The sequence below is a fragment of the Cuculus canorus genome, chromosome 13 (genome assembly GCF_017976375.1).
Source record: "Cuculus canorus isolate bCucCan1 chromosome 13, bCucCan1.pri, whole genome shotgun sequence".
NCBI classification, from domain to species: Eukaryota; Metazoa; Chordata; class Aves; order Cuculiformes; family Cuculidae; genus Cuculus; species Cuculus canorus.
Window position 1 is genome coordinate 20903409 of NC_071413.1, and position 27448 is coordinate 20930856.

General features: G+C 43.6%; 1 protein-coding gene across 6 annotated transcripts in view; it reads right to left on the reverse strand.

Annotated features, from left to right (window-relative positions):
- NUP93 (nucleoporin 93) overlaps positions 1–27448 on the reverse strand; it is an 83177-nt gene continuing 55729 nt past the window's right edge. For all 6 annotated transcript variants that reach the window (XM_054078835.1, XM_054078836.1, XM_054078834.1 and 3 more), the window contains 17 exons: positions 22976–23050; positions 20736–20825; positions 19239–19378; positions 15884–16016; positions 15407–15564; positions 13216–13381; positions 12323–12416; positions 11091–11282; positions 10726–10852; positions 10542–10614; positions 10165–10209; positions 8844–8960; positions 8084–8202; positions 6071–6188; positions 5625–5708; positions 4663–4791; positions 1–214 (listed from right to left, as the gene is read on the reverse strand). In XM_054078835.1, coding sequence (XP_053934810.1) covers positions 104–214; positions 4663–4791; positions 5625–5708; positions 6071–6188; positions 8084–8202; positions 8844–8960; positions 10165–10209; positions 10542–10614; positions 10726–10852; positions 11091–11282; positions 12323–12416; positions 13216–13381; positions 15407–15564; positions 15884–16016; positions 19239–19378; positions 20736–20825; positions 22976–23050 — 1971 coding nt within the window. In that variant the 3' untranslated portion in view covers positions 1–103. The remainder of the gene's footprint in view (positions 215–4662; positions 4792–5624; positions 5709–6070; positions 6189–8083; positions 8203–8843; positions 8961–10164; positions 10210–10541; positions 10615–10725; positions 10853–11090; positions 11283–12322; positions 12417–13215; positions 13382–15406; positions 15565–15883; positions 16017–19238; positions 19379–20735; positions 20826–22975; positions 23051–27448) is intronic.

A 27448-nucleotide genomic window follows, 5' to 3' on the forward strand; every position in this document is an offset into this window, starting at 1 on the left:
CAGAAATCAAAGAAATTTATTTCCATCAACAAAAATACAGAATACAAAACGATACTGGTCCAACCAGGCACAGGATGCTGCAACCCTATGCAAAAGTTCTCTGCTAATTCATAAGGACCTCCATCTGCACCAGTCTTGCATTCGTGTCTCCTGATGTTCTGTAAGGGATCATTCCAGCAAAAGTTATGAGTGCACGAGCTTGAGATCGAAGTTGCTAAAAAAAAGAAAAATAAAGCACAGTTAATTTAGTATCAAAAAACTCCCAGTGAAAGCTGAGTTGGACATGAGTTAAACACTTGCCTTTCCAAACAGGCAAATGCAATCTATTTCTCAGAGCTGCTCTCTTGATAACATATCTCTGGGAAGGAAATCCAATTGTTTTCCCTTTCCAACCATTAAAAGCATTTCAAATTCCTCTTTTGCTTAAATAAATAATCCCATTTATTTAAAATGACACAAGAGAAAACACTGCCAACAATGTTGGCATACTGGAACAATCTTGACATTTCTGCATGAAGTGGGCTTTCGCAGGGCAAACAAGTTCTTTCCCACCTTACAAAATATAAAGTTGACCATGCTGAAATACAACACTAACCATTCACAAAGGTGAAGCCTTAGAAACAAACTGGTGGTGCCACACACATGCCTGGGGTCTCCAGCATCACCTACAGCACACCAACATCCTTAAATGCTCTTCATTCCCTAACACGATGGTGTCGCATTCAGAGACCTCTCTCTAATGTAACCAAACTCCTCCTTTCGCACCAGAAGGCTAAGTTATTCCTGCGTCTCTTCAGCTGTTACTTCTTTCATTTAAAACTGTTAGTCAATTAAAAGTAGAATCATTCTGATACCTGGTAGAGGACAGGAGAATGCAGAGAGCCCCAATCTTTATGGAAAAGCACACAGACTGATTGTTTCAATTGCTCACAGTGCTTCCTTCTTAAATATTAAGCATCTCTGAAGTACTGTACTAGAAGACTTCACTGTTCAAATCTTTCTTTCATCTACCAACTGTGGGGAAAGATGAGGCAGCTTTGGTTGCAGTGGGCATAGTGAATCTGACAGCGGGAACTTACACACGGAGAAGTGACCAAAGCCCATGACACGGCTGGGAACAGTTGTAAAAACACCATCCCTGATGTCCCTCCGGGTAAGTCTATCCCTTTTTCAAGGTGATGCTAAATGAGTCAGTTATTCAATGCCAACATAGGAGCTTTGAAAATGACAATGGAAAAGCTGGGATGCTCATCTGTTTGTTTCAAGACACTGTCTAAATGCCACTCTGCTTAAGCGGCGTAAAACACCTTTTACTTTACATGTGGGACAGGAAAGCAAGTTTTCTTTAGCACTGAGATCAGGGCCCTTTAATCTTCTGTTTCCGTTATCCTGTCTGAAGGGAAGCCGTGACTTGTCACTGTCTACAAAGCCCAGCCTGACTGGAATACAGCGCGGTTCCCATCTCATGCTGTGCTCCCGTCTGGCTGAGGAGGGATAAACAGGAGCAGCAGTCGGCACGGCCAGCGCTGCAGCAGGAGGCACTCCTCCCTTCCTTAGGCGCTGAGGCCCATCAGCAGGCCCCTGGGCTACACAGCAAAACTACGACAGACCCAGTTCTAGGAGCTCCCTGGCCAGCTTCCCCAGCCCGAAGTTACCAGCTGGTTAACACCACTGCACTGGCTGCTTGACAGGGGGGCCTGGAAATCTCTTGTTCCGTTGCAGTCCCAGCCAACCCTTCTTCTAGAGTGCTTCCAAATCTGTCACACAGCAAGGCTGTGCGGTTCTGTCTGACCTGCTGCCTTCCTGTGGAGGTCAAAACAGGTGTGAGATGAAAAAAAAGCATAACAAGGTGTCTGACTCTTGGGAATTAAAATACCAAGAGGCAGACACTCTCGCTGTGACTCAGGAAGGCTTAGGAGCAGTGCAAGTTACCGCTCCCTTTATCTTTTTGGTGGCAATGATAACGGAGCTGGTCTGCTTTTAAAAATCAAAACAACAGGATAGGTTGCAATACTTTAGGAAGACCAAACAGAGGTTTGCAGAGGTTAAGCGCAGCCTGGAGGTCTAGATGTTCTAGTGGCTGTAATTACCTAATGAATATTAGAGTCACTGGCGATATACAGTAAGACCACAAATTAAAAAAAAAGTAATTCCATTCCTTTCATGACTTAATTGTGCTGCCGAGATAACGCCCTTGGGCTGCTCCAGAGAGTTCGCCACCCCGGACCAGGGTGGGGAGCGTATGACATTGCTGTCATGCACTCACGACACCTGGGTCAGGGCTGTCATTGCAGCCATGGTTCAGGCACTGCAGTCCGGGCTCGCTGTAATCTCTCCCTGAAATCCGACAAGTCAGATCAGCGAGTGGGACAGGACTTCGCTCTCTCATTCCCATAGCTAATTAATGTAGATACATTAAATGACTCAAAACACAGCTTAGGTAATTTCATTCCAAAGTAAACAAAACACACAAAATGTCAGCTCTGACCCTGAACCCGTATGTTTTTAAACAAAGTCCACTTCAACACCACAGTGGGACAGGAGTTGTTCCAGCAGAGACCGTTCCTGGGTTCAGGAGGCTCCAGAGGTGTGATTTCTCTCTATCCTGCCCTTGCTGCTGGGTCTGCACTGTTCCTGCACTGCCCAAGCTCCTCTAATCCCTACCCGTTACAGCAGGATCTTGCCCTGGGCAGTCGGCAGACCAGTACGTGGCACCAGAGGGCAAATGTAAAAGCCATGTGTTCCTACGCTGGGAGACTCCATTCCCTGCTATGTGGAATAAGCCTCAGACTAACAAACAGCTGTTATCGCATGTTTACAAATTCTTCTGGTGAACAGAGGGATTCGAGTCTGTCTGCTCTGATGGATCTACAGCATATTTCAATAGGTCACTCAAGGAAAAGTGATTTTTTCGCTTGTGCTATCTACTGGGCAATTCGCTGAGACTGTTAAAGCTTCGGAAAGAACCTGATATTCCCTAAAATTTGCTCTCCTGGGGAAAATGGAAAAGCTGCCTTTCTCCTAGGGAAGTTCAAATAAAAAAATCCTTGCCAACCACCACGTACAGAAGCTCGTATCTGCTTTCTCTGTTCAGGTGAACGGGGAAGCTTTGCTGAAGACCTCTCTCCTCACATTTTAAATGCCCTCAATTCTTCCCACCACTAAAATCCCAAGTTGCTTCCCAGATAGGGAAACTGAAGGTAGCTATAGATTTGTCAGGGCATGGTCATGGTATTCATGTTAAGATGAGTGAGACCTGGCAGCCCCACACCCCTATGGAGATGGTAAACGCTTCTACATAGGGCACAGGACTGAAATCACAAACCCCAGATAAATGGCTCACTTGGTAAGCAAGAAGCTAAGGCTGTTTGCTCAGCACCAGCCCTATGAACACTCCGAGCAGGTAACAGTTCGTGTTAGCCTGGGACTTCTCACACAGCCAGAATTTGAGGTGGGAGGAGCCCAGGCAGCATGCACCCTTCTCCTGATCTGGAGTACAAGCACAGCGGCGAGGCAGGATTCCGTAGCTCCCACACAGGCTGCACCCCAAAGACAAAAGCTGTATGGCTACCCGAGCCTTTCATTTGCTGATGTGATTAAAAACGCTACTAGGGCTTTTACCAGTATTGCAATTTACAGACAAACAGCACTTCTGCAGATGATGAAAGCCTGGAATAAAGCTGGCCACGGCCCAAGCTGGTTTCCCTTCTCAAAAGGAGCTGATATTTATTTCCTAATCTGCAAGGTGGGATGAGTGGTTTGGCCTTGGTTTTCAAGTGCCTCTGGCAGCTTTAACTTATTAAGAGCTACAACACCAAACCCAACAGCAGCAAAGCTGAGAGCCCTTCTGCTCATCACTGCACACTGACGGGTGAGTGCCCACAAATCTGGCTGCGCCCTGTGAGTGGCACCTATTCTGAGGCCTCCTGGAGGTGTGGGCTCCTATCATTGGTTGGGGAAGTGCTTCAGCAGCAGCTCCAGCAGTGAAGTCAAACCCACCGCTGTTAGCCATTCAAACCAGGTCACCAAACCAATCACCTCAGCACCTGGATGCTGCGGAGGCAGACAGCGCCAGCAAACTGCTGCAGCCATTCACCTCCTGAACGTACTTGAGCATCTCAGTGTTCTGCCCACGGACACTCTGGAAACGTCAGCCCACATCACTAGAGAAGCGAGCCAAGGGGAGAAGTCAAGGAAGGGCTTTCCACCAGAAATCAGCTTTGCATGAAGGAGGCACAAATGCAAATGAAAGGAGTAGAAATCAGGCTCTGGAAAAACAACAGCTCGGTTGTCAAAGCAGCAACAAAAACCATCCTAGTGACACCGCGCTGTCCACATCTCTTAATTATTTAAGATCCCACCAAGAAGCAAACTGAATGCTTGTTTTCTCTTGCTAGGATGTGGATATATAGCTTAATACATCTTAATTAGCTCCATGCCATTTAGAGCAATATCCTTTCTTTACACAAAGCTTAAGTTAGAGTGTTGAGACTCGACTCTCATAAGTAACTGAGCAAGCTCAGTAGTCCAAGACTACAAGTAACTGGGCAAGTCAAAAGTGAAGACCATTAGATATTCACGGTTATTTGTAGCCCATTCCCTTGAAGTCAGGAGAAAAAGGAAGTAGGAAAACTTGTCAGACAGCAAGGATGATAATCTCACCGAATCTCTGTCTTCCATTACCCGCTGCGGTCTGGCAGGAGTGGCTGGGCTTGTGCCTTTCATCCTCTTATACTGGGTGAATAAAATATTCATGGTTGCGAGCAGGACCTCAGATAAATTGTGCCTGATCTACACAAAGAAGGGGAAAAAAGAAACACATGTTGCAATGAAGAATAGATTGACAGAATCATTACTGTTGCTATACGACATCAGAAAACCAACCAGGGATAACAATGGTTGATATATAGTCATATACCAGTTACACATTTAATAGTTACTCCTGCTGTGATTCCACCACCTGGCACAAAAACTGACCCAGAGTTTTGAGACAGCTGTGCATAAAGGCGGCACCTTCATGTTTGAGAGGTACAGTTCAGATAAAACCCGAAGTGTGGGAACACAAAACACACCCAAGTACACACAAACACTGTCTAAAAGAGAAGTCTTACCCTCCAGTTAAAACAGTTCAAAAGCAATAATTCCTTTCACTGTCTAAAAGAGAAGTCTTACCCTCCAGTTAAAACAGTTCAAAAGCAATAATTCCTTTCCATTATGCTTCATCTGCTAACACCCAAATACACGAGTTCCTCTAGTTTGGAAGGAAGGAAACACAAGCCCCTACAAATGCTCGGTGACCATTAAAAGCACAGAACAAAGAAGTCAGCAGCACAGCTGAAAGTTTTCAGTACTGCAAATTCTTGAATCAAATTCAGTAAGTTCAGAGATATTCAGATCTGCAGGTGCCTTCTTCAAAATGGAGACAGGATTTCTCAGTAGGGAATTCATAGTGCTCTGAAGAGCAACCCTAAGGAGAAAAAGTTGCAAGCCAAGAATCTACTTGTATGAAATAATTCCATCCTATTCCCCCATTAAAGAACAAGAATGATGAGATGACAAGGTTTTAAGATCCTTTTAACAAAGCAAAAGGCTTTCAGAAGCTAAACCCAAGAGACATTACTTACTTCATCGCTGAAATTCCGGAAGGCAGCAACTCTCTCCTCTATGCAGTCTTGGCTAAGAGGTACAAGCTTTAGGCGTTCAATAATCTTCAAAAGGAAAAGCAGGAATCAGGGTAGGTAATCAATGTTCTACGTACTGTACACCATTAAAGCATGTTTTTTAAGTTTTAATTTAATGCTACCAATTTCATTCCAGAGAAACAACGTCACTATTATTTATTGGTTTATCTCTTCACTTGGATGAATAGCAGGAATATTTTGTTCCATGTCTACAAAACAGCTCCAGAAAGATTGTCCCGATCATAAAGCAACAGAAACATTTTTTGCATTACGGCACCTTCTCACACATGAAATATAATTTTTTTGTTTTAAGTGATGTTCTTTGAGATATTCTGGGCTTTCAAGGGCATTAGGAAGGCTGCACTTCAAACAGAACTCTTCAAACTTACATCAAAGGCCCTGTCAATGTGACCAGCGTGATATTCATCAAAAAATGTGATTAAGTCTAGCAGAAGGTAGAACGTGGAGTCAATGGATTTCTTTGCACTTATCCCTTGAGCTTTATACCTGAAAGAAATTGTTTTACAATGTTACTGTGCAAAATGGCAACCATTTATAAACGTGCTCTTGCAGTTCTTGGAAACAGAGACATCAAGCACAAGGACAAAAGGCGTCTAACAAAGGACAGCTTTAATTTTCCTAAAGAGGAAGAATTTTCACAGGTTGTGGGTTTTTAAAAGTACTTCTAATTCACTTCTACTTTTCCATCAGATTCAGCATTTATTTCCTCTCAAACGTTCATATTTCCCATATTTATGGGGGAAAACAGTGACAGGAACCAGAGCACTGCAAGGCGAGCGAAGCGCAGTACAAGCACAGCTGCCTGCTTCAGGCAAGAAGACTTAAAACTGGATTAGATGGTTCTATGTGCTCTCTCTAGCTACACTTGCCAGGAGACGGACTGGAAGGCTGTCTGCTCGCACTCCTAACAGCACGGGTCAGAAAGGACTTCCTTCCTCAAGGGAACAGTAGGAGTGGTTAAGTGAATGGAACACAGCATGCTGCTGGAGAGGAGGAGGCCAGAGACCCTCCTGGCCTCTTCTGTTGGGTGTTTCCCCTGTTCCAAAAGCATCACAAGAACACACAGCAGGAAAGTGCCACTGCTACGGTCTGTCTGTAGTACGGGAGATGAAGAAAAGCCCCGTATTACATTTGATTGGCAAGAAGATGAGCTAATCGAAACCATTCTGGCTTTGCAGTGAAGTGTTATTGAACTCTCATACAAGTAAAGCAAGTAGCAAAACAAAGCCTTTGCTGAAGCTTAAACTCAAGCCATAGGTTCAATTCTCCTTCATGTCTGCTGCTGAATGCATCTCTCCACATCAAGATGGTACCAATTTTTCCACAGTCTGCAGCCTGACTAAATGAAGGAAATGACAACTGAAGGAGTGATTGGCAAATGCCAACTGTCTAACAAAGAAAGGCAAAGGCCTCTGACTGAAATCAATCCATTCCCATATTTGTCTTCTCAATTTTGAAGTGCCAGCAAGCTCGCTTGGCTGATTTTTATTCTCTCCCCACCAGAATGGTTAAGGAAAAGCAGTGAGGTATTTCTCACAGGCACCCGCCTTTTGCTCTAGTAAAATACAGGAGTTGTCCATGGCAGTCACTGTGACAAGACACACCAAAGATGACAATTAAATAAAGCCCAACGCTATTCTGCAACTAGAACCTTTCAGAAGCAGGTTACTCCTAACTTCTAGCTGCTAATGAATCTTGAGCATTGATACAGCTCAAGCACGTACCCTAATTAGCACACTGACACTGCAGGCGATATTCCTTTTGGTCACTTCCACTCGTCTCTTTTATAAATACGGCACTTCCTTACAGTAACAGGCTGTGGAAGTGAGGCTCACTGCTTGTATTAGCCATATGCGCACCTCAGCTGAAATGTTCCCTCTCTGCTCTCATTAAAGCAGCAGTGAAATACCGCTTTCAGACAGCTCCTGAATGTGGCCACTCTGCTGTTACAACTCAGACAATGTTTTTGTATCTCTCTCAATACTATTCCAAACAAGTGAATTGTGTGCAATGATACTCCTATGATATTTTGCTTTAAATATAATCTAAACCACACCATTCATCCTATTTGTTGCTCCCTAATAGGCTCTGTCTCCCGCTGGCAATCCTGCAGTTCCCTTTTCCCGATTCACCTACAGGTAAAACTTCTTGCCAAATTTACCTGCCTTGCCCATGAAGATCCCATTTCTGGTTTCAGTACAGCAAGACATCACGAGCAGGACAGGGTAAACTGACCTTTTCTCTGTCTTCCCAAACGGAATGTCTTTCCTGCTGGGGATGCCACAATTTGACCAGCAGACACAAAGCCAGGAAGGAACACCCACTGAACTGACAGTCCCAGCTGAGGCCTGCGTGAATCCAGTCCTGCCCCCTGGTCTTACCTCTCAGCAATGGAATGGGCCATGTTCTTCAGCCTCTCTTTGTTTGACTGGGGAGTGCCCATCTGGGGAACAACAGGGCTGAGGAGCTTGTTCATCAGTTCCAACACTTTGTCGGGGTTCTGTTGGCATTACAGTTACACACAAATAAAAGAAGCATGTTAGGATGTAGTGTTTTAATCTCACTGAAAAAGCAGAAAGGTCTCATGCAGTGATGCCTGCTGCAAGCTCAGAGACGCCTCTCTCCCACCGAGTCAAGATCCTATTAGCTATGAGCAACTTAACGCTGCTGGCTCATGTGTAAAGATATTTTCCCCTAATTTTTCTCTAAAACAGTGGCTATGGTTGTATCCATTTTTATTTCGAATACATCTCAAAAGGAAGTAAGAGTATTTACTGTAAACCCAACTATTTTAGATTTCAATACAGCATCTCTGAAACTGGAAGAGCACATTGCAGGTAAATAACTTCACTAGCCAGAATACAATCATGCATGGAGCAATCTGTTCTAACGACCACATTGATCAAGAACCAGGATGTCTGATATCGGCACGGGTTGGAGCACAATCCATCTGGGTTTGCTCACTGAAACCCCTTCTCCATGCTGCCAATGGCTCTGCTTCAACAACAACAGAAATAAGCTGCTTGAATAAGGGCAATTCAATTTCCGAGATGAAATTTAACCCGCTAATCACAGGGAGAACGTTTGGAAAAGGATAATGGATCAGGTACACATTTAAGGCAGCACATAGAAGATATTTACCTTTGCAAGGTCATAGAGCTTTGCAGCTTCTTCAAACAACCCTTTGTTTTCTGCTGCAGAAGCCACTTTGTTAATAATGGGTTTTGTGTCACTTGTGAACTTGTCTATCACTCCAGGCTAAAGAGGTGAGACAAAAATGAAGGGAGAGAAATCAGGCTGCTTAATAACTCTGGAATATACTGTCAAGGCAAGGAATATTTTACATGTTGGATTATGATTAGAATGGCCCGTACATTTCCATGGGAACGCGCAAAAGGGGCACGTTAAAAATAGACAGAGCTCCTGTGAGAGGGACTTTCTCCAAAACGGAGTCAGCACTGAGACATCTGTGGTTTCTAATTCATTCAAAACGACCCAGATAACAGGTCAAACCTGAATTATTTTAATTGCTGATGACACATTACAGAGGAGAAGAAAACACAAAAGACTTCAGCATAGAACGTGCCAGCGTCTCCAGCAATGCTGGTTTGTGTATACTGGCACGACAGGGTGCCAGTGAAATTTTACACAGAATTTTCAAAGAAACAATAAACACAAGTAGAATAAAAGAGAGGAAAGAGCCAAAGATATCTGGAAAGGCTTTTACTGTAGTTGAGGATGGGAAAGGAAGATTGCATAATCTAGAAGAATTTATTTTAAAACTAAGATTGCTGGTTTCACACCAAACAAACACAAGAATACAGTTACATTTAAAAGGAACTGAGTAAAGACAAGAAAATGTGATTCACCACTAATTGTGAATCTAAATACTACCTATCTTACAAAAACCTGTAAAATGAAACATATCTGTAAAGATCACTGAGTTACCTTGCTCCCGTGTGTCCAATACCACTTTTAAATGCCTACCCTCATCGACATGGAGAAAGATTTTTAATGGGCTGCAATACATATCTTCTCCGAGGTGAATGAAGATAATGTCACATGGAGAGTTTTCACACCCTCCTTGGTTAACAGACTCTCACACTCACTTACAAGCGAGTCATTTTTACTAACTGCTTTTTACTAACGCGCACTAGATTCCAGTTCCTACTCAAAGATGAAATTCTGACCTCACTGAAGTTACCCAACATCTTTTGTTTCTTTAGTTACATCTGCTGTCTACAGAGACATGGTTTGCCCTGCGGCTCCCGACCTGCCTTCTGCGAGGGCAGGTCATAGACTGTTCTGTCTCATACAGATCTCACACTTGGAGAACCTGCACGTCTCCAAACACAGCAATCATTCGGCTGTGGAAAACAAAGAAAAGCAAGAAAGCCTCACGACTACTTCAGAAATCACACACAGATTGCACTTTGATATAAAATATAAATTGTCAACTCACCTTCCTACTGCCATCGTTTTCCAGCTTTCCAAGAATCATATCAAACTATATCCGCACACATGTAAAGAAAAAAGGAAACCACACCAGAGAGGTGAATTGCACATATCTCACAACATAATTATCAAGTACAAAGATGCAGTCACAGATGAACGAAAAACAGCGACCGATGTTAAAATTATTTCCATATTAACAAATAACAGGCAAAAAGGTGTGATTAAATAACTTAAACATACGGTCATTGTGAGATTTCCTGTCACCTAGGTCTGCATCGGGCACAAAGGGTAAACAACTGTTTAAGATTGTCCTGACTAATAAAGATATCAATGAAGAAATGAATTTCAGTTTAAGTGAGGAAGGCAAAACATGGCCAAACATACCTCTCTGCTTTCAATTACTAGCTCACTAACGCAACGCAAGAACATATTCTCTCCTTGGCTGTCCTTCTCATTCCTACAAAAGAAAGGGAAGGAGGAAAGCATTCTTGTTTCTGAGAACTTCATAGGTAAGAATAATTAAGCAGTAATAACTAGAAGAACATCTAGAGACATATATATTCCCTACCTGAGAAAGTAGAAATACTGCAGAGCTTCCCGTGGGTCTGTTGATTCAAACTTACGGGTGTAAAGCATCAAAAGCCGCACAAAATTTAGGCGCCTGATTCCAGGAGGGTCACCAGCTTCATGGCTTACTGCAATGCCAGAAACAGCACTATCAGAGAATCTAATGTCAGGAAATGTCGCTCTGATCTTCATCTCAAATTCGAGCTTTGGATCACAGCTCTAACGTAACTAATACAATTGACTTCTAGGAGGCTGTTGTGATCAATGCTGCTTGTCTGATCGATTACATAGACCTGCAGGGCCTATGGGGCACTCTGAGGGCTCAGAAAGCATTCCTTTACAATAAAGTAAATGCACAAGACTTACATAGCTGTGCACTCTGCCCAGAAGATTTCAGGAGCAATTTTAACTCAAACAGGACCAACGCAACATGAACAGCATGACAACGCAAGCGCTCTGTCCGGAACAGGAAAGCAATCGCAGCTTCAAACTGTGCTGTCAAGAACAGCACTTGGAAGTAGAGGAAAGGTTGCTGGTTCACTGCAAAATGTGATTCACCTGAAAAAAAACCACAACACGCACAGTGTAAGTGAAAATGATTTTGCAATCAGAGATCTCTGACAGGGGATGTTTCCTGTCACAGTGCATCACAATTGCTTATTCAGTGCCAAGAGAAATAAACACACCAGACAAAACCGAATACTGTCCCACTGCAAATACATTGTGAAAGACCACAGCATAAAGATGTATTCAGGAAGTAAAAGCAAATAAACAGGTACTCAAAAAAGTTCCTTTGTTCTTTTCAGACAATGGACCATCAGCTCTGATAGACTGCAACAGATTCTCTAGCAACCACAACTTCTTGTCTTCATTTAGACTTATGCCAATAATTTAAACCCCCTGGATCTTCCTGCTTAGTGACACCAAGGGTTACCTGTTTATTTCTTTTCCACACATTTTCACCTGGGTGTGAGTGATGTTACAGACTAGAAAGCCGGGGAGAATCAAGCCCCGTATGTTGTGGATAGACCAAGTGATCTGATTTTGAATGCCTGGAGGATAATTATGGGAAAAAGGTACTCTCTTAGACTGTGGATGTTGCTAAAACTTTCTGAAGTGGAGTGAACTGTGATTTGGGTCCCCAGAAAATGACTTGAAATAGTCACTTAAGGGAACAACGAATAACAGACAGACACAGAGAAAAGCCTTGGAAATACATGCCTACGTTAGGTAGTGACTGGTTTTCTGTTCTGTATTGCAAAAGTTGGAAGTTCTGCTAAAAGATCTTTGTATATTTTTGGTGAGAGAAAGCAATCCATAATTCAGTAGGGATAAAGTACAAACAGCAGCAGCGTTGTTCACAAATGAATATTTGCTCCCTCGATCGCTGGGAACACACAGGACTCATTCATGTTGTCCTACTGAAGTCTGCCATTACCCTGGAGAAGCAGGCTGACCACGAACACCCTAAAGGTGCCCGTCGCTGTTGGAGAGCTACAGAGCGTTACGTGGACTCTGGGCTTGTGTAACAACAACTGGAAAGTGCCCTGAGCAGAAAAGCAGAGCCCCAGCTAACACATCTCTTGGTGGTTTCTTACCATAGTCTTCTAGCAGCTGCTTCTGGAACTGTGATAATGTCAATCGGTCTTGTGGAGAACTTGCACCGCTGTCATCAAAACACACTTGGTTCAGCTAAAAAACACAAAGCAAGAAGCAGAGATATTTCAGATTCACCTTGCACAAGAGACGCGCTCAGAAGATATTCATTCCATTTGAAGCCTCTCCTGAGGTTTGACCAACTGACTAGAAACTACCTCTAGTCACAACATCAGGTCCATGCATGGCTGTGAAACAAAGATCTCTAATGTAGCAACAGCAGAAATTGGTGCAGATATAACACAGGGGTCCTTTTGTATCTGTCCATGCCATCAAAATCCAGTGCTGGGACTCTGAATACTCACTAAGCAATAATTAAAAGCAGTATTTTTCTACCCACTCTTAACAAATATTCTACTCTTAACAAAAATTCTACTCCCTTTTTCTGATAAAGGAGAGAAATGGGTACTGATGAGTACCTATCACGCCCCACCAGAACTGCAAGGACTTTGGACTATATAGAGACAATGACAGCATTGTCTTCTGCCAATTGACACCATTTCAGCCATAATCCACCCAGAAAGGAAAATTCAAAGGATCCTCAGTGTAGTAAGCTAACACTACTCTTAAAAACAGCTGACAAAGATCAATGTCAAATGAAGAACATGGCACTTCCCAAGACAAGCATCCCCAAATTAATACCTGATAGCACAAGGACTGAGGTCCCAGCCCTTCACTGTCTACAAGGTCATGCCATGCGCGTCACACCGATGCAAAACACCAGACATAGCGGTAGGGAGGAGCAGAGCAGTGTGCAAATGCAATACCACTGAGACCCGTTTTCAAAAAGAAGAAAAAACAACCACTCGCAACATAAGCCCAACACCACACTTACTTTCAGCCAAAGATAATCTTCTGTTTTATCAGCCACTTCACTCTGGTTGTCTGTGATATCACAGTGGCCAATAATACAATAAACAGCCCTCTTGTATGGGTCAGTATTATTTCTCAGAGCTCGTCTGTAATGAAGACGCAGTTTATTTTCAGTGGCAGGAGATAGCCTAAGGGAAAAAAAAAAAGATTGAAGGAAAAGACATGAAGCCCATCTTTGTCTGGACACAAATCCATATAAACAGGTGTATATTCACAGCAAAAGCATAATGACAGTAAGCACTGCTTGGTATTTTTTGCACTTTCTCTTTACATCCATAGGTAAAAATGTTGCATACATGAATTCAAACATATAATTAATAGACAATCATGTCAAGTACCCATGGAGGGGGGGGCACAAAAAAAAAAAAAATCAGATGACACTCTCTTTAGGGGTGCATTAATATTGTGGTAGATGAGCAGGAAAAGAGAGCTCACTCAGTCTTTGAGCTCTTTAGGTTAGTAACTAACAAGTGAGCAGGTCGTGGTACCATGTCTTTTAGGAGAGACACTTCTGCATTTATCATTAAATACTGTCACAAGGTTCTCTGTCACTTCATTTCTTGCGCCCTCTTGTAGAGAATTTTACACAGTTGAATTAATAAAGTGTTCTCCTATACTAGGACACTGTCAAATCTGTAGGCCAAGTACCTTTTTAGAACTGTAACAGAAACAAAAGAAATCAACTATACGATATATCTCATTAAAGTGTTTGTAATAAAAACAATAACAGCATCTTCACTAAGGTTTCTGGAATGGTCTTATTATAATGAGCACTCCTAGATAATTTCTACAAACCAGTTTAATTTATACAAGTATAACAGTGTACACTACTCCGCAAATGGCACTTTGATTTTTTAATTCCTTTCTGTTCGCTCTTTCTCCCCTCCAGTACAGGCCAATGTTTATGTTCTTGCTCATGTTTTCATACCTGAAGACCCCAAAACACTCAACATATTGAAGGATGAGGGCTTCCCATGCATGAATGAAACTGCCATTAAATGAGGCAGGATAGGACAGGCTCATGTCCTTGCACTTCCCTGAGCCTTCCAGTTTCCCCCAGTTTCAGGCAGTACCTCAGCACAGAGCTGTTCCCCTGCAGGGAGCACAGCCTCAATGAAACACGCTTGTTTGAGATTTGTTGCAAGTGGAAAGATAAACAAGATCACCTTAAAAACATGAAGATGATCTGAGGGGTGAAGCATCTCCTGTATGAGGACAGGCTGAGAGAGTTGGGGTTGTTCAGCCTGGAGAAGAGAAGGCTCTGGGGAGACCTTAGAGCAGCTTCCAGCACTGAAAGGGGCTACAGCAAAGCTGGAGAGGGGCTCTTGATCAGGGAGGGCAGGAATAGGACAAGGGGGGACGGTTTCAAGCAGAAAGAGGGGAGACTGAGATGAGATCTTAGGAAGAAATGTTTCCCTGTGAGGGTGGGGAGGCCCTGGCCCAGGTTGCCCAGAGCAGCGGTGGCTGCCCCATCCCTGGAGGGGTTCCAGGCCAGGTTGGATGGGGCTGGAACCCCTGATCCAGTGGGAGGTGTCCCTGCCCATGGCAGGAGTGGGATTGGATGAGCTTTGAGGTCCTTTCTGACCCAAATCATTCTGTGATTGAGCAGAGCTCTGAGCACAAGTTAAGACGCACGAACCCAACTGCTTGTCACCACATAAGCAGCAGTTGGGCCAGCGGCCTCTGCCAAGCGATGGAAAGCAAAAACTGAAGACGCGAATAAGCACAACAAAGATGCGAGAGTAAATACCTCTAAAGGCCTCTAACAAAGACTACTTGCTTCTATTGTGTGGTGTTCTTATGAAAACAGGTGTAGTAAAGAGAGCTCCTGAAATTCAACTAAAATAAGTAACAGGGGAAATAAAACAGGATAGCAGACTAAATCTGGTCTATTGTACACAGCATTATTTTTGAAATGTAAATTTTTTTATATTTTCAAACAACTCTTTCTCAATGGAGATTTCTAGATTCAAAGCCATAAATTCAAATATGCAAACTTTTTGTATGCGATTTGGGTAGGTAATATAAACACCAGGCAGCCACCACTGCCAGAAGAGACCTGGGCTGCTTCTATTTCTACCAAGCCACTGATTATTTCACTACTCTACAGCAACTCCAGACCCTCATAAAGATCTTTCCTAGTTCCCAGTTACCTTCTGTCTTTACTGTGCATGTACTCCTGGAACCAGGTCTTAAACTCTCCCAGCTGATGCTGTGCCCGCTTCACCACGTGCATGGCTGCAGTCAGATCTCCACAGCGCATGCAGTAGTAAATCAGCGCCCAGACAGGATGGCCTTCCACCTCACCGTCCTGAAAACAAAGAAATAATTACTTTTTTCCTTAAAAAAAGCAGCATGTTTGAATTAACTTTCTTTGAAATTTGCTCATTCATTATTTCTGCCCTTGTACCCACACAATGATTTGGGTAAACAATTCTGTTTGTGTTACAGAAGCCAGAAACCACGAGGTGTAAGCCCTGTGAAAGCATAATAATAATAATAACCTCCTGCTCTAAAAGCAGTTTAAGGAGTAGAAAAACCACTGGAGGCTGCATCAGCTTCCTGGCTGTGCTGGAACAAACAGATTTGTGTTATTATTTTAGCTCAGTCGCTGAAAACGATGCACATACCTGGAGACCAGGGACAGGCGCAGGGAGTTTGATGTTCAAGAAGCTGTGGACTAGTTGGTAGGTCCCTGGGACCCCTCCGAGCTGAGCCTGGTGCAGGTTGCCAAAGACTGTCACAAAGGTATAATTTTTGTAACTGAAAAACAACACAAGCAAAACAAACATGTGAACAGATTGAAATATAGTCGGTACAAAAACATGCACTGCCTTTCAGATCCACCCTAACAAGCAATTGAAAGCAAATTACCTTGATGTTCAAACATTATCATTACAACAAAATTAGGCAAAAACTTCTCTTGATTTAGGAAGATCCTTGTATTCAACAGTCTCAAGAAAAACCACGCTTCGAGCCTGTAGCAAACTGCTCCAGGTTCAATTCTATTATGAGGTTCTTCTCATTAGGTTCTCTTAGTACTAAGTTAAACTCAAGTGCACAAATGGCAAAAAGTCTTTCCATCCCAGTGCTTTACCTGTCAATCCTGTTACAAAAGAACAGTTAAAACACCACAGATATGTTTGTCTCTCCTCCCTGCCCTACGGACAAATACAAACACCAGGGCAAGGACTTACCAGAAAGAACTTACAGAGAAAAAAGGAATTTCGAGAAAAACAACTGATAAAGGCAGCTTTGAGAACAGCTTCTAAGCCAACCCATCAAAGCCTTTACTCAAGGCAATATAACAAATTTAACAAATACTCATGTCTAGAAGCAGTAGTCTGGTATGTCTGTACACTGAAGGAAAACCTACATAAGCAGCAGCAATAAACTACATGATGTTCTTTTTTCCCCTCTGCAACACACGACAGACTTGTGCACCACGAGACCGTAAAGCTGAAACTCTCTGCTAAACACAGGCAAGTATTTATGTGGCTTGAAAACTAACATTATGGTTGAGTTAAGCACATACTCCTCAGGGTGTAAGATCACAGTTGCTCCAAGGGAACTGATACAAGAACAGCTGTGGGCAGCACTACATCTCCTCCTCCTCCATGTGAGGGGCTGGTGAGGCATGGAACCACTCCAGGATCAGCCAATTAAGGCCAGGTTGGATGGGGCCTTGAACAACCTGATCCAGTGGGAGGTGTCCCTGCCTGTGCCAAGGGAGTTGGAACTGGATGGGCTTTAAGGTCCTTTCCAACCCAAACCATTCTATGATTCCAATCCCTGCTAGCAAAGAAAAGTTACAAAGCCAGGCACAGGTTGGTTGGTTGGTTTATAAAAAACAAGTCTGAAGGGACTGGGAGTCCCTCCCTTTTACAACTGGGAGGGCTGGGGGGCAACTATACATAACTAATTCCTAATTTCAGTTATCAGGCAATGGCGCTGTGAAAATTTAGGAAGCTGGATATTTGGCAAATCAGGTTGAGTGTCACTGGCTCATTGCACAGTGCTGAGACAGAAGAACTGGAAACAGAAGTTCTTTCTGATGTGTCAGTTCATCCGTGCACAGGCAGACACGCCGCTGCCACCACCCCTGGGTGACAATAAGTGCTGATGTGGTGTGGCAACCAGCTGTCAGGGGCTAAGATGATGCTGTGCCAGGAGCTGAAAGCATCTCTTCCCAGTGGGCTGTATCAGAGCACAGCGCTTGGTGCTCAGATGGCAGCTCTGCATCTCTACCAGGCCCATGTACGACACTGAAGCTATTGCTGGCTTCTACTGCTGCATCACATGTGCAGCTGCTAGGTTATTCTCCCTCTGTACTCAGCACTGGTGAGACCGCACCTTGAATACTGTGTTCAGTTCTGGACCTCTCACCACAAGAAGGATGTTGAGGCTCTGGAGCGTGTCCAGAGAAGAGCAACAAAGCTGGTGAGGGGGCTGGAGAACAAGTCTTACAGGGAGCGGCTGAGAGAGCTGGGGTTGTTTAGCCTGGAGAAGAGGAGGCTGAGGGGAGACCTTATTACTCTCTACAACTAGCTGAAAGGAGGTTGTGGAGAGGAGGGAGCTGGCCTCTTCTCCCAAGTGACAGGGGACAGGACAAGAGGGAATGGCCTGAAGCTCCGTCAGGGGAGGTTCAGGTTGGATATCAGAAAAAAATTCTTCACAGTAAGAGTCATTGGGTACTGGAACAGACTGCCCAGGGAGGTGGTCGAGTCGCCTTCCCTGGAGGTGTTTAAGGAACGGGTGGATGAAGTGCTTAGGGACATGGTTTATGGAGTGTTAGGAATGGTTGGACTCGATGATCCAATGGGTCCTTTCCAACCTTGTGATTCTGTGATTCTGTAAGAGACACTGCAATATCCACGGGTGCAGTTAATCACAGAATAGTTTGGGTTGGAAGGGACCTCGAAGATCACCCAGTTCCAACCCCTCTGCCATGGGCAGGGACACCTCCCACAGGAATATGGGCTCCAAGCCCCATCCAACCTGGCCTTGAACCCCTCCAGGGATGGGGCAGCCACCACTGCTCTGGGCAGCCTGGGCCAGAGCCTCATCACCCTCATCGTGAAGAATTTCTTCCTAATGTCTAATCTAAATCTTCCCCCTTCCAATTTAAAGCCCTTCCCCCTCATCCTATCTCTACATGCCCTTGTAAGAAGTCCCCCTCCAGCTTTCCTGTGGGCTCTTCCAGGCACTAGAAGGCCACGATAAGGTCTCCCCAGAACCTTCTCTTCTCCAGGTTGAACAACCCCACCTCTCAGCCTGCCCCCCTCACAGCAGAGGTGCTCCAGCCCCCACATCATCAGAAGTTAATAGGTAATACGGCTTTGGGCTGTTTCATAGCCTGCAATTCTCCAAAGCATGTTCCTGGTCAAGGAGCCTAGGCTCCCCGTGATACTTGCTGGCACAGACCGTACAACACTTTCCACAGTCTGATACACCATTGCTATATGTCTCAGCTTCAGTCTCTTCAAACTATATAAAAACCTTCCAGGGTAGGAATGGCACATGATCCGAGCTGGGCTCACTGCACCAGACCACTGCTGTCCTTGCTTCCCCCAGCGCTCACTGCTCCTGACAGCGATCAGCATTCAGAAAGGGAGTACAGAAAAGGGGATTTTTTTTGGCAGAGGAGAAATAGATCTCTTTCCACAAGTGTAAAATCTTCACATAGCACTACGACAAATACAGAATATTTGAAGGCAACATAGAAGAAAGAATAAAAGGTCTTTGCATCTCCCAAACAGCCTCCCCATGGATTCAAGGCCTTTTTAACTAAAAGAGTTTTAAAGTAAAACAGTTTTATACTCAAGTGGCTGCTTTAAGCCCTGCAGAACAGAAAAGACAGGCCACAGACACTTCTGTGAGCAGCAAGAGGTAGCTGAGTTGCTAATGTTTTGTGCATCACAAAGTCATTCTGGCTTATTATTAGGGAACTCCATTGAACGATGCTACCCAGAGCATTCACCTTACCTTTGTTCTAGGTAGTGCAGAGCCTGCCTCACGAACTCCATACGCACCTCCATGCTGGTCCGCACTTTCAAGACATCGCTAGCAGGAACCAGAGTAACATCGGTCATTTGTTTCACCATGGCCCACATCTCAGAGATGTTCTATAAACAAGTCATTCCATACAACAGTGATTAGTACAGAGATGAATAAGCAACACTGTTTTGAGTTACGTGGAGTTTTGATGGTTAAGAAAAGCATAAAAACACAAGAGCAATGTCTGTTTAGATTTGTAATGGAAATATTTGATGTAGTTATAAAGGTCAGCAACTTCTGTCCTGCAGAATTCAAATTTCCCAGGCTTCTCTGCATAATTCTTGTGTGAGAAGATGGTTGTAAATATTGTACCTACAATTGTCACCCCAATTGCCACCCAGGACCAGCAATGATTTCCAAAACTAGGCTGAGTACTTGGTGCTCAGAGTCCTTCTCCAATTCCAGCTTTTACATCCCACTCAAATACCAAACATCAGCTTTGCATATAAGCAATTGCTCTGGCTGCTGTTGGAAATCTGTGCAACGGACTGTGATGAGAAATATCTAAAGGACACTCCTCACTTGGGACAAGACTCAGGTCTGCAAAAAATGCTGAAAACCATCCAGACCTGTTTGTTCATAAGGACGAGATCGTATCAGTATCTCCAGGACTAGAGCATCCCTGCTGAAACAGAAGAATATGGACAAGCAGCAGCACTGTTGGCTCCAGCACGGGCAGGCGTTTGATCTTGGCACTTCACAGCAAGAACATTCAAACTCACCGTGCTGTCCCTAGCAAAATGAACAGAGTTGCTCAAAGCAAAGATGTACACCTGTAATTCAGATCTGACTGAAGCATCTGCTGCTCAGCTTCTGAACAGCTTTTTGCTCTCCTCGTTTGCCAAGTTTTTCACGACTTGACTCCCCTGCAGTGTTCTCCTCCAAGCATTCCTCAAAGGGAGCCAGGTTTGTACATTTGGATTTTTTGGGGTGGATCAAGGCAACACAATTAAAAGAGTGGAAAAAAAGAAAAGCACACAGAGCACTGGTTAAAAGTCAATTCTAGAGGCTTTACGCTTTGTGATGGAAGCCTGCTTCAGCTCTAGCAGGGTCTGACTGACGACCCTTTACCTGCAGCTAAACACATTCAAAGGATATTTAAGAGACCACATTTTGAAAATCAAACACGACAGAATCCATTTAAAATGAAAAGTAATTTTTTCCCCAACACCTATGCCGAGACACCACAGTGAAACCAGGTTCTTTTCTTCCTCACTGTGTTAAGAAATTTTCACCGTGACCGAGTTCATCACAGGTGGGCTCTGCTGTACTAGAAGAGACTCCAGTATTGGCTCTGTGTTTTCTGTGGAGCCACGCGTTTTTTTTCCTGGCAATATGAGTACTTTTCCACCAATGTCAGCAGGCTGTTAATCACAGTTGAAAACAGATTAAATATATTTCCTTATGTTAGCTCCCTGGCAGTACCTTATCATCCAGTTCTGCAACAGCAGCGCAAAGGTCCACCAGGTTAGGCTGCAGATGTCCATTCACTATCTTCTCATTATAAATATAAATCTGAAACATATTGAAAAGTAAGCAAGTTTAACAATACGCGTTACACTCCTTCCCCCTCCCAGCCATGTCAGCAAAATGTGAATGAGGTTTCAAAACCAGAACGTCTCCAGCAACTGCCTTCTGCTTCTCTCCCACATCAGCCGCTTCTAATCCAGCTGGAGAGGAATGGGCATTAGCACCCACTTTGCTTCCACCACACCAAAGCCCCAGGCCAGCCTGAAGCTGGGCAGCAACCCAGCTGTTCTGGGGTTCTGCACGGCAAAGCACCCTGCTGAACACCCTGTTAGATTAATTGCAGCTAATTGGTTGAGGACAAAGATACAGAAGAGACTTGACAGCTGGATGGCTGTGATATTCCCCCACATGGCAGCTTCCTACATAAAAGAAACAGATTTTTGCTGGGTTGTGGCAGTGTCCAGGGAAATGAGAACAGAAACCTGGCCCTCAAAACCTGGCCTGAAACACATACACACGCACAAACATATTTTGATTTCAATCTTGGTCTTAAATTAGTTACTTCTACTATTGCTTGTTCTATTCTCAGCTTAAAGACCCTCCAGTTCCCTCTGAAAATAATAATTCTGATGCTGGAAAGGCAGCGCCAGCATCTATAGCTTAAGCCCCTTTTTCTTCCATGTACCACTTCTGCAACATGCCCAGCATGCAAACAAGATGCTAAGCTCAGGATCACAAACCAGCACCTAGCATCAATAAAATCACGTACGTGGACTTCATTTTCTGTGAAACAGTCTGAATTATCCACGAAGGACAGTTAATTGTTTCAGCGTAATGAAAACCCACTTCATGGCTGATAAACTGAAACACCACAGACTACCTGACCTCCGGGACTCCTCGCCACCCACTGAAATCCACAGCAGCCCTCCATCCAGCGCTGAAACCAGGTCTTTTCACCCTCAAGCAGAGCAGGGTTTTGGACAGCTCAGCCAGGCCAGCTTCAGTGGGGGCTCGCTGGGAGCACACAGCACCTGCACCAAGGGGTTTGGTAGCAGAAGCCTGGCCACAAATGCCTAATTTCCCAGGCACATCCCACACAGCCTGCAGGCAGCCTGGAAGCCTGACGGGAACCCACCTGCCCACCCACAGGGAAGCACCGCGGCTCTTCTGCTACTCCTGACTCCAGCACTGTAAGACGGGTTTAGCTTTCCATAGCCACAAAACATTAGGGAGCAACGCCGTCAGCCACAAAGTGTGGATATAATTATGCTACAAGGAAGATTCTTAATACAGCAATATTACAGTAGAGATGGAACAAATTAATGTACATTGACAGCCACTAAATCAAACGTACACTTCACCAGCACTGCTGTGCACCTTGTTTTGTGACTCATTTCTTTACTATTACGGAAACTGAAGGCAGACACAGAAACACAGATGTACGCACTGCTGCACGACTCAGCACAGACCGAGCCAACACACGCAACAACAGTAATTGTGCGCAGATTAGGCAACGCTTTGTCTATGTATATTCACATATTCCATTTCGAAAAACCAAGTCTTTCTCTTTCATTTTATTTCAAATAATGCTGTTAAACAGATCATCTCAAACAATGGGAACAAATTGGTTATGCAAGGGGGTATCTGTTTTCCCTAAACGCTTTCAGAGGGAGTCTAATGCCACCAAACACCAAATCTACAGCTGATGTACTAAAGCTGTTCATAAGCAATGTCTTTAAAACAGGACATAATTTCACAAACATCAAGATTAAGACTTCAGCATGTCTTTTTTTCCTGCATGCACACATCAGAAAAGCCATCTTCCACGTGTGAGAATAAAGGGAATGTAGTCTTCATTTGCCTACAATTATGCATTGATGGGAATTCTAAAGAACTTGTTTTTTTGAAAGGTTAAAAGAGTTTCAGTTTACTGTATGAGCATAAATGATTTCTACAGTCATATATGGTGTTCAGGATCATCTTTTGACAACAAAAACCCTATAGCAGACAGATGAGTATACTTCTAAAAAGTCAGGCTAGACATCTGTATTTTCCAGTTATATTTTAACTCTAGGCAGATATTTTCATGTTTTACCTACCGTATCTTCTTGCACACACTCACAGACCTTTATCTTCCCCACCCCTTTATCTCTGTAAAAAACAATGTTTACCGATGCTTTTTCACTCCCACTCACCTGCCGAGCATATGCCATCTCCACACTGTCCAAAGAGCTGCGACCTGGAGGGCCTGACTCGCCAGCGTAGCTGGGCTGTTGAAGAAGCACATAATCAGATGTAAGGTACAAAGTTACTTCAACGCATTTTACCAAAATATCTGCTTCTAAAGGAAAGCAAAACTATGTTCCTGACAGAACTAAGAACCGGGGGTTTTAACTCTATAGAGAGTAAAACGCATATTCTCACTGCAACACCCTATTATCTTCCAAAGCCATAGCTTAAAATTTCTAAAGTGACAGAAATCCTCCTATTCAGTGCATAAACCAGCCATTAGCTCTCTAGAATCAGGACATCAGCGTCTCTCAATAACATCTTATAATTTCAATTCCTTCCTTTTTTTCCTTGGAAGGTTGCTTACTGTCATTTTAGTACCTCACTGCAAAGCATCTAGTCTGAATCTCCACCACAGCAAGGACACAGAATCCAATAGACCAGCTCAGTAGATGCAGTCTAGCAAGGCTGACACACTGGTTTTGTCCTAGTGCAATGACACAGACAAAAAATGTGTCTGTGGCATTCAGTTATCTGCCAAAAAGTGCCCCATTGCTGGTCAGCTGCAGGAGGAAGGAGGTTGCTGGCAATATACTGACCTCAAAAAAAACATCTTCCTGCCCATGGAGACAATGCAAGGATTGAGATATTTTTGCTGTTGAGAGACAGCAGATGGAGTCATGGCATGGAAAATCTGTACTTTTTTCTAAAAATTTGAAATAAAATATTGACATAATATTCCAGTGCTGCACAAAGCTATCCTTGTAAGCGTTCACTACAAATTACAGCTATGTTTTCAGTATAGTTGCTACCGAAACAAGGATGTTCACCAGTCTCGGGGAAAAGAACAGTCCTAATTAAGCATTTAATACTCTCCAATGTTCCATGCTTCCTTCATTTCAGCATCAGCATTGCAAGTCTTGGGTTTCAAAAATAAAGTGCAATCATTTTTAAGACAGTTCCCTTTGAGGTAAGTAGTCCTTTAATATCAGCTGCTTCATAAACAGTGCCACAGCCACGATGGTCTGAAGATGAAAGCAAGATGAGCTCAGTATAGAAGCATAATATTTATTATGAAGTCAACTGACACAGTTGGAGCAAGGAAAGAGGAACAGTCAAGCTTTCAGCAGAGCAAGCACCTTTTCAGGTCTGAAACTGAAGCAACGGACTTTGAATTTCAGACTTTGAATGCCAAAGCTCATTTGAGTCTCCCAGGTACCTAGTTGGTCCAGCAACAGATGTCACCTCTCCGCACACACCTTGCCCAGCTTACTCCAGGTATCCAGCTTAGGTAGTTAGGAAGAGATAAGATGGGCTTTTGCTTCCACCAGGAGAGGAGATGCAAAGCACATAAGCTAAATATTGAAAGCGGCTGTAAGCAAACACTGAGAAGGGACCTGGCCGTGCCTTGGTTTGTCACCAGATAACTCAAGCCCACCAATATTCCTATTAACTGGAATCAGGAACTTTTTTCCAGGTACGTCTGCAGAGCTTTAAAATTAAGCTTCTTACTGTCAAGGTTGGTTACGGCTAACTGCACCTCCTCGTTAGCAGTTATAATGCACCTTAGCAACACTAGCAATCAGCTTTGCTGTCTCCTGTGTTGGCTGCCCAGAACATCAGTACTTTATTGGGTAGATAGGATCACCTTCGAGTATTGCTTAAGGACATGTTCCAAGTTTTCCTGGAAGAGTTCAGTTCAATGTGACCAACTCACTGCCTGTACAGACTGATGACAAAGTGCAAATATAATGGAAAAAACATTCACTTCTGGTTTCATCCACTTCAGAGTTCAGCTTTGCTCACACCTGTCAGGCTGCAGCAGGCAGGACCAATGCTCCTGCCACAACCAATGCTCCTGCCATGACCTCGCGTGCGAGGATTTTAGGGCAAGATGCAAGAAAGCTTTTCTCCAGCTAGTGTCATCATTCAGTTCCTTGTTTCAAATGAGGACAAAAAGCTGACTTCAAAAGAATCTCACCTTTTCAGGAACCGCATTCCAACTTTAAAATGAAATACAAACGTGTGAACTTCCAGCCGTGTTACTGACCAGTCTCAGTCATTCCCAGAGGGTTATCGCTTTAATTTGATTTAAGTTAACCCCAGGTTATTTTCTACGGTGACGGATCTCCCTTACGCTCATGGCATACGTCTTGCAAAGACAACAGCTATCCACTGTCCTTGGCCGGGAGCTTGGATCAGGAAAGCCTTCACAATCGTACATTTGAAGACCAATAAAGTGACACAATTACAATGGCAAAGAAGCTGTCCTGAGTTAGCGAGGAATTTATACGTGAAGATAAGGGCATTGACCTCTATTGAGAAACTTTAAGAACTTTGTGATATTTATGATGACCGCTGCACACAACAGCTGATTAGAGAATAAGAAATATTCAGTTGCATTTGTCCCCGACACAGTGAAATATAAATTAATGAAGGTAACAAAGATGAACCTGGACAATCCTTTAAAATTGTTGGATCCATTTATCACTGCTTTAATTTCTCACTAACAGTGCAATTTAAATCATGTCCAACCTGACTATAAAATCAGGCAGATGCATTTAGATCTCAGGCAGCACAAAAATGTCTTACCAAAACCCAAAAAGAAATCCCACTTTTTCTTTTTGCAATTGATCTTACACTAAAAATACTCTGCAGTCACTCCTAATGGATACTGATATTCAGAAGCATTTGCATTTTTCTTTCAGTGCCAAATCATCTGAACACAACTCCTTTAAAGCCACCTAAAAAACCGACAAATTCTTTGTTCTAAAGAACAAAGAAGCTGTTAAAGCAGGTTTCCTGGGAAACAGACACGAAGGCAGAAAGAGGCTTTGCAGCCTTCCTTGCATGCTGTGCCAGATAAATTGCAGAGTTATTTAAAGTAACGCTAAATTATGGACGTTGTCATTAATTACTGATGAGGTTTCATCTTCTAAAGCAAGTGAAGAAGGGTACATTGTGACTTAGTGTCACTTTCCAACCAGTGCCCAAACACCAGAAACATAAGGAGTTGGGCTTTGTTTGTGAATCTGGTCCTTTTCTCCTGCTGTGCTTTTGCAGCACTGAAGAGCATCCACAGTGGCTGCTGCTCTGGGTATGACTGACGGGATAAACCCACAGGTAAGGATCTGAATTCAAAAGTGCAGGCGTGAAACTAAGAAATAACTGCTCCGGTGTTTGGGCTTTTCTTTTCTTTTCTTTTCTTTTCTTTTCTTTCTTTTCTTTTCTTTTCTTTTCTTTTTCTGTTTCTTTTCTTTTCTTTTCTTTTCTTTTCTTTTCTTTCCTTTTCTTTCCTTTTCTTTTCTTTTCTTTTCTCTTTTCTCTTTTCTTTTCTCTTTTCTTTCTACAACTTTAATTTCACCCCAACCATTATGCCTTAAGGATCACTTATTAACAAGCTGCCACAGATGAGAACTGCTATATTGAAATCCAATTCTATAAACACCCACTACCAACTCGGCACTTCAGCAGGAAAAAATCCAGGAAATCCAGAACTTCCCTCACTTTTCCTGTGCTTTTCTTTCCTATGCCAAGAGCCATGGAAGCAAGCTTAATTCACAGAATGGTTTGCATTGGAAGGGACCTTAAAGCCCATCCAGTTTCATCCCCTGCCATGGGCAAGGACAACTCCCACTAGACCAGGCTGCTCAAGGTCCCATCCAACCTGGCCTCGAACACCTCCAGGAATGGGGCAGCCACAACTTCCTATTGCTTCCATACCATATTTGCATTCTGGCTTCACCTTTGAATTACTAAACTTAAAAAGGCACTAGTTCACTGAACTATCTCACGGCTGCCCTAAAAGGAGGTTTTAAAAGGAAAACTAAAGCAGCCAGTCCGCATAGAGAAGAGAACTTCCACTCCTTCCCTGGGACGGGACCGCAGCCATGGAGAGAGGCACAGGCAATCCTTCAGCAGCCGGTAACCAGCGCCTGCAGAGTCAACCCTACAGGCCGAAGCGGGGATTTGGGGAAGGAGGAGGATGTCCTTCAGCGGCAAGTCAGAACGGAGCAAGTTTTCAAGCAAGGGAAAGATTATTAATGATGTGTTAAAAACAGCAGCTAGGTGCATGTGAGAAGAATCGTTTTTCAGGTCAGGTTCTTGAGCTTAACTGGAGCAGCAAAAGGAAGTACAGAAAAGGGGGTGATGCACAAAGGGCTGCAGAAGTGGAAGTGCACACACACCCCCTCTCTCTGCATCTCTGGTCTGATATTGCTTAAATGGTTTGCGTTGTTTTTATTTGCCTCTTCCTGCCCTGAATTTAGGCCTTTCCAAAACATTGTTCAGAGCTGTAATATTTATTCTGAATTTTATCCATCTGTGAAAGATGCAGCTATGCTGCACTGCCATCACTCTTATCTTTTAAGCCCTTCAGCCTAATACTGCTGCTTTTCCAAAGGAGCCCTCCTTCATTTGGAGCCCTCCTTCATTTGTAC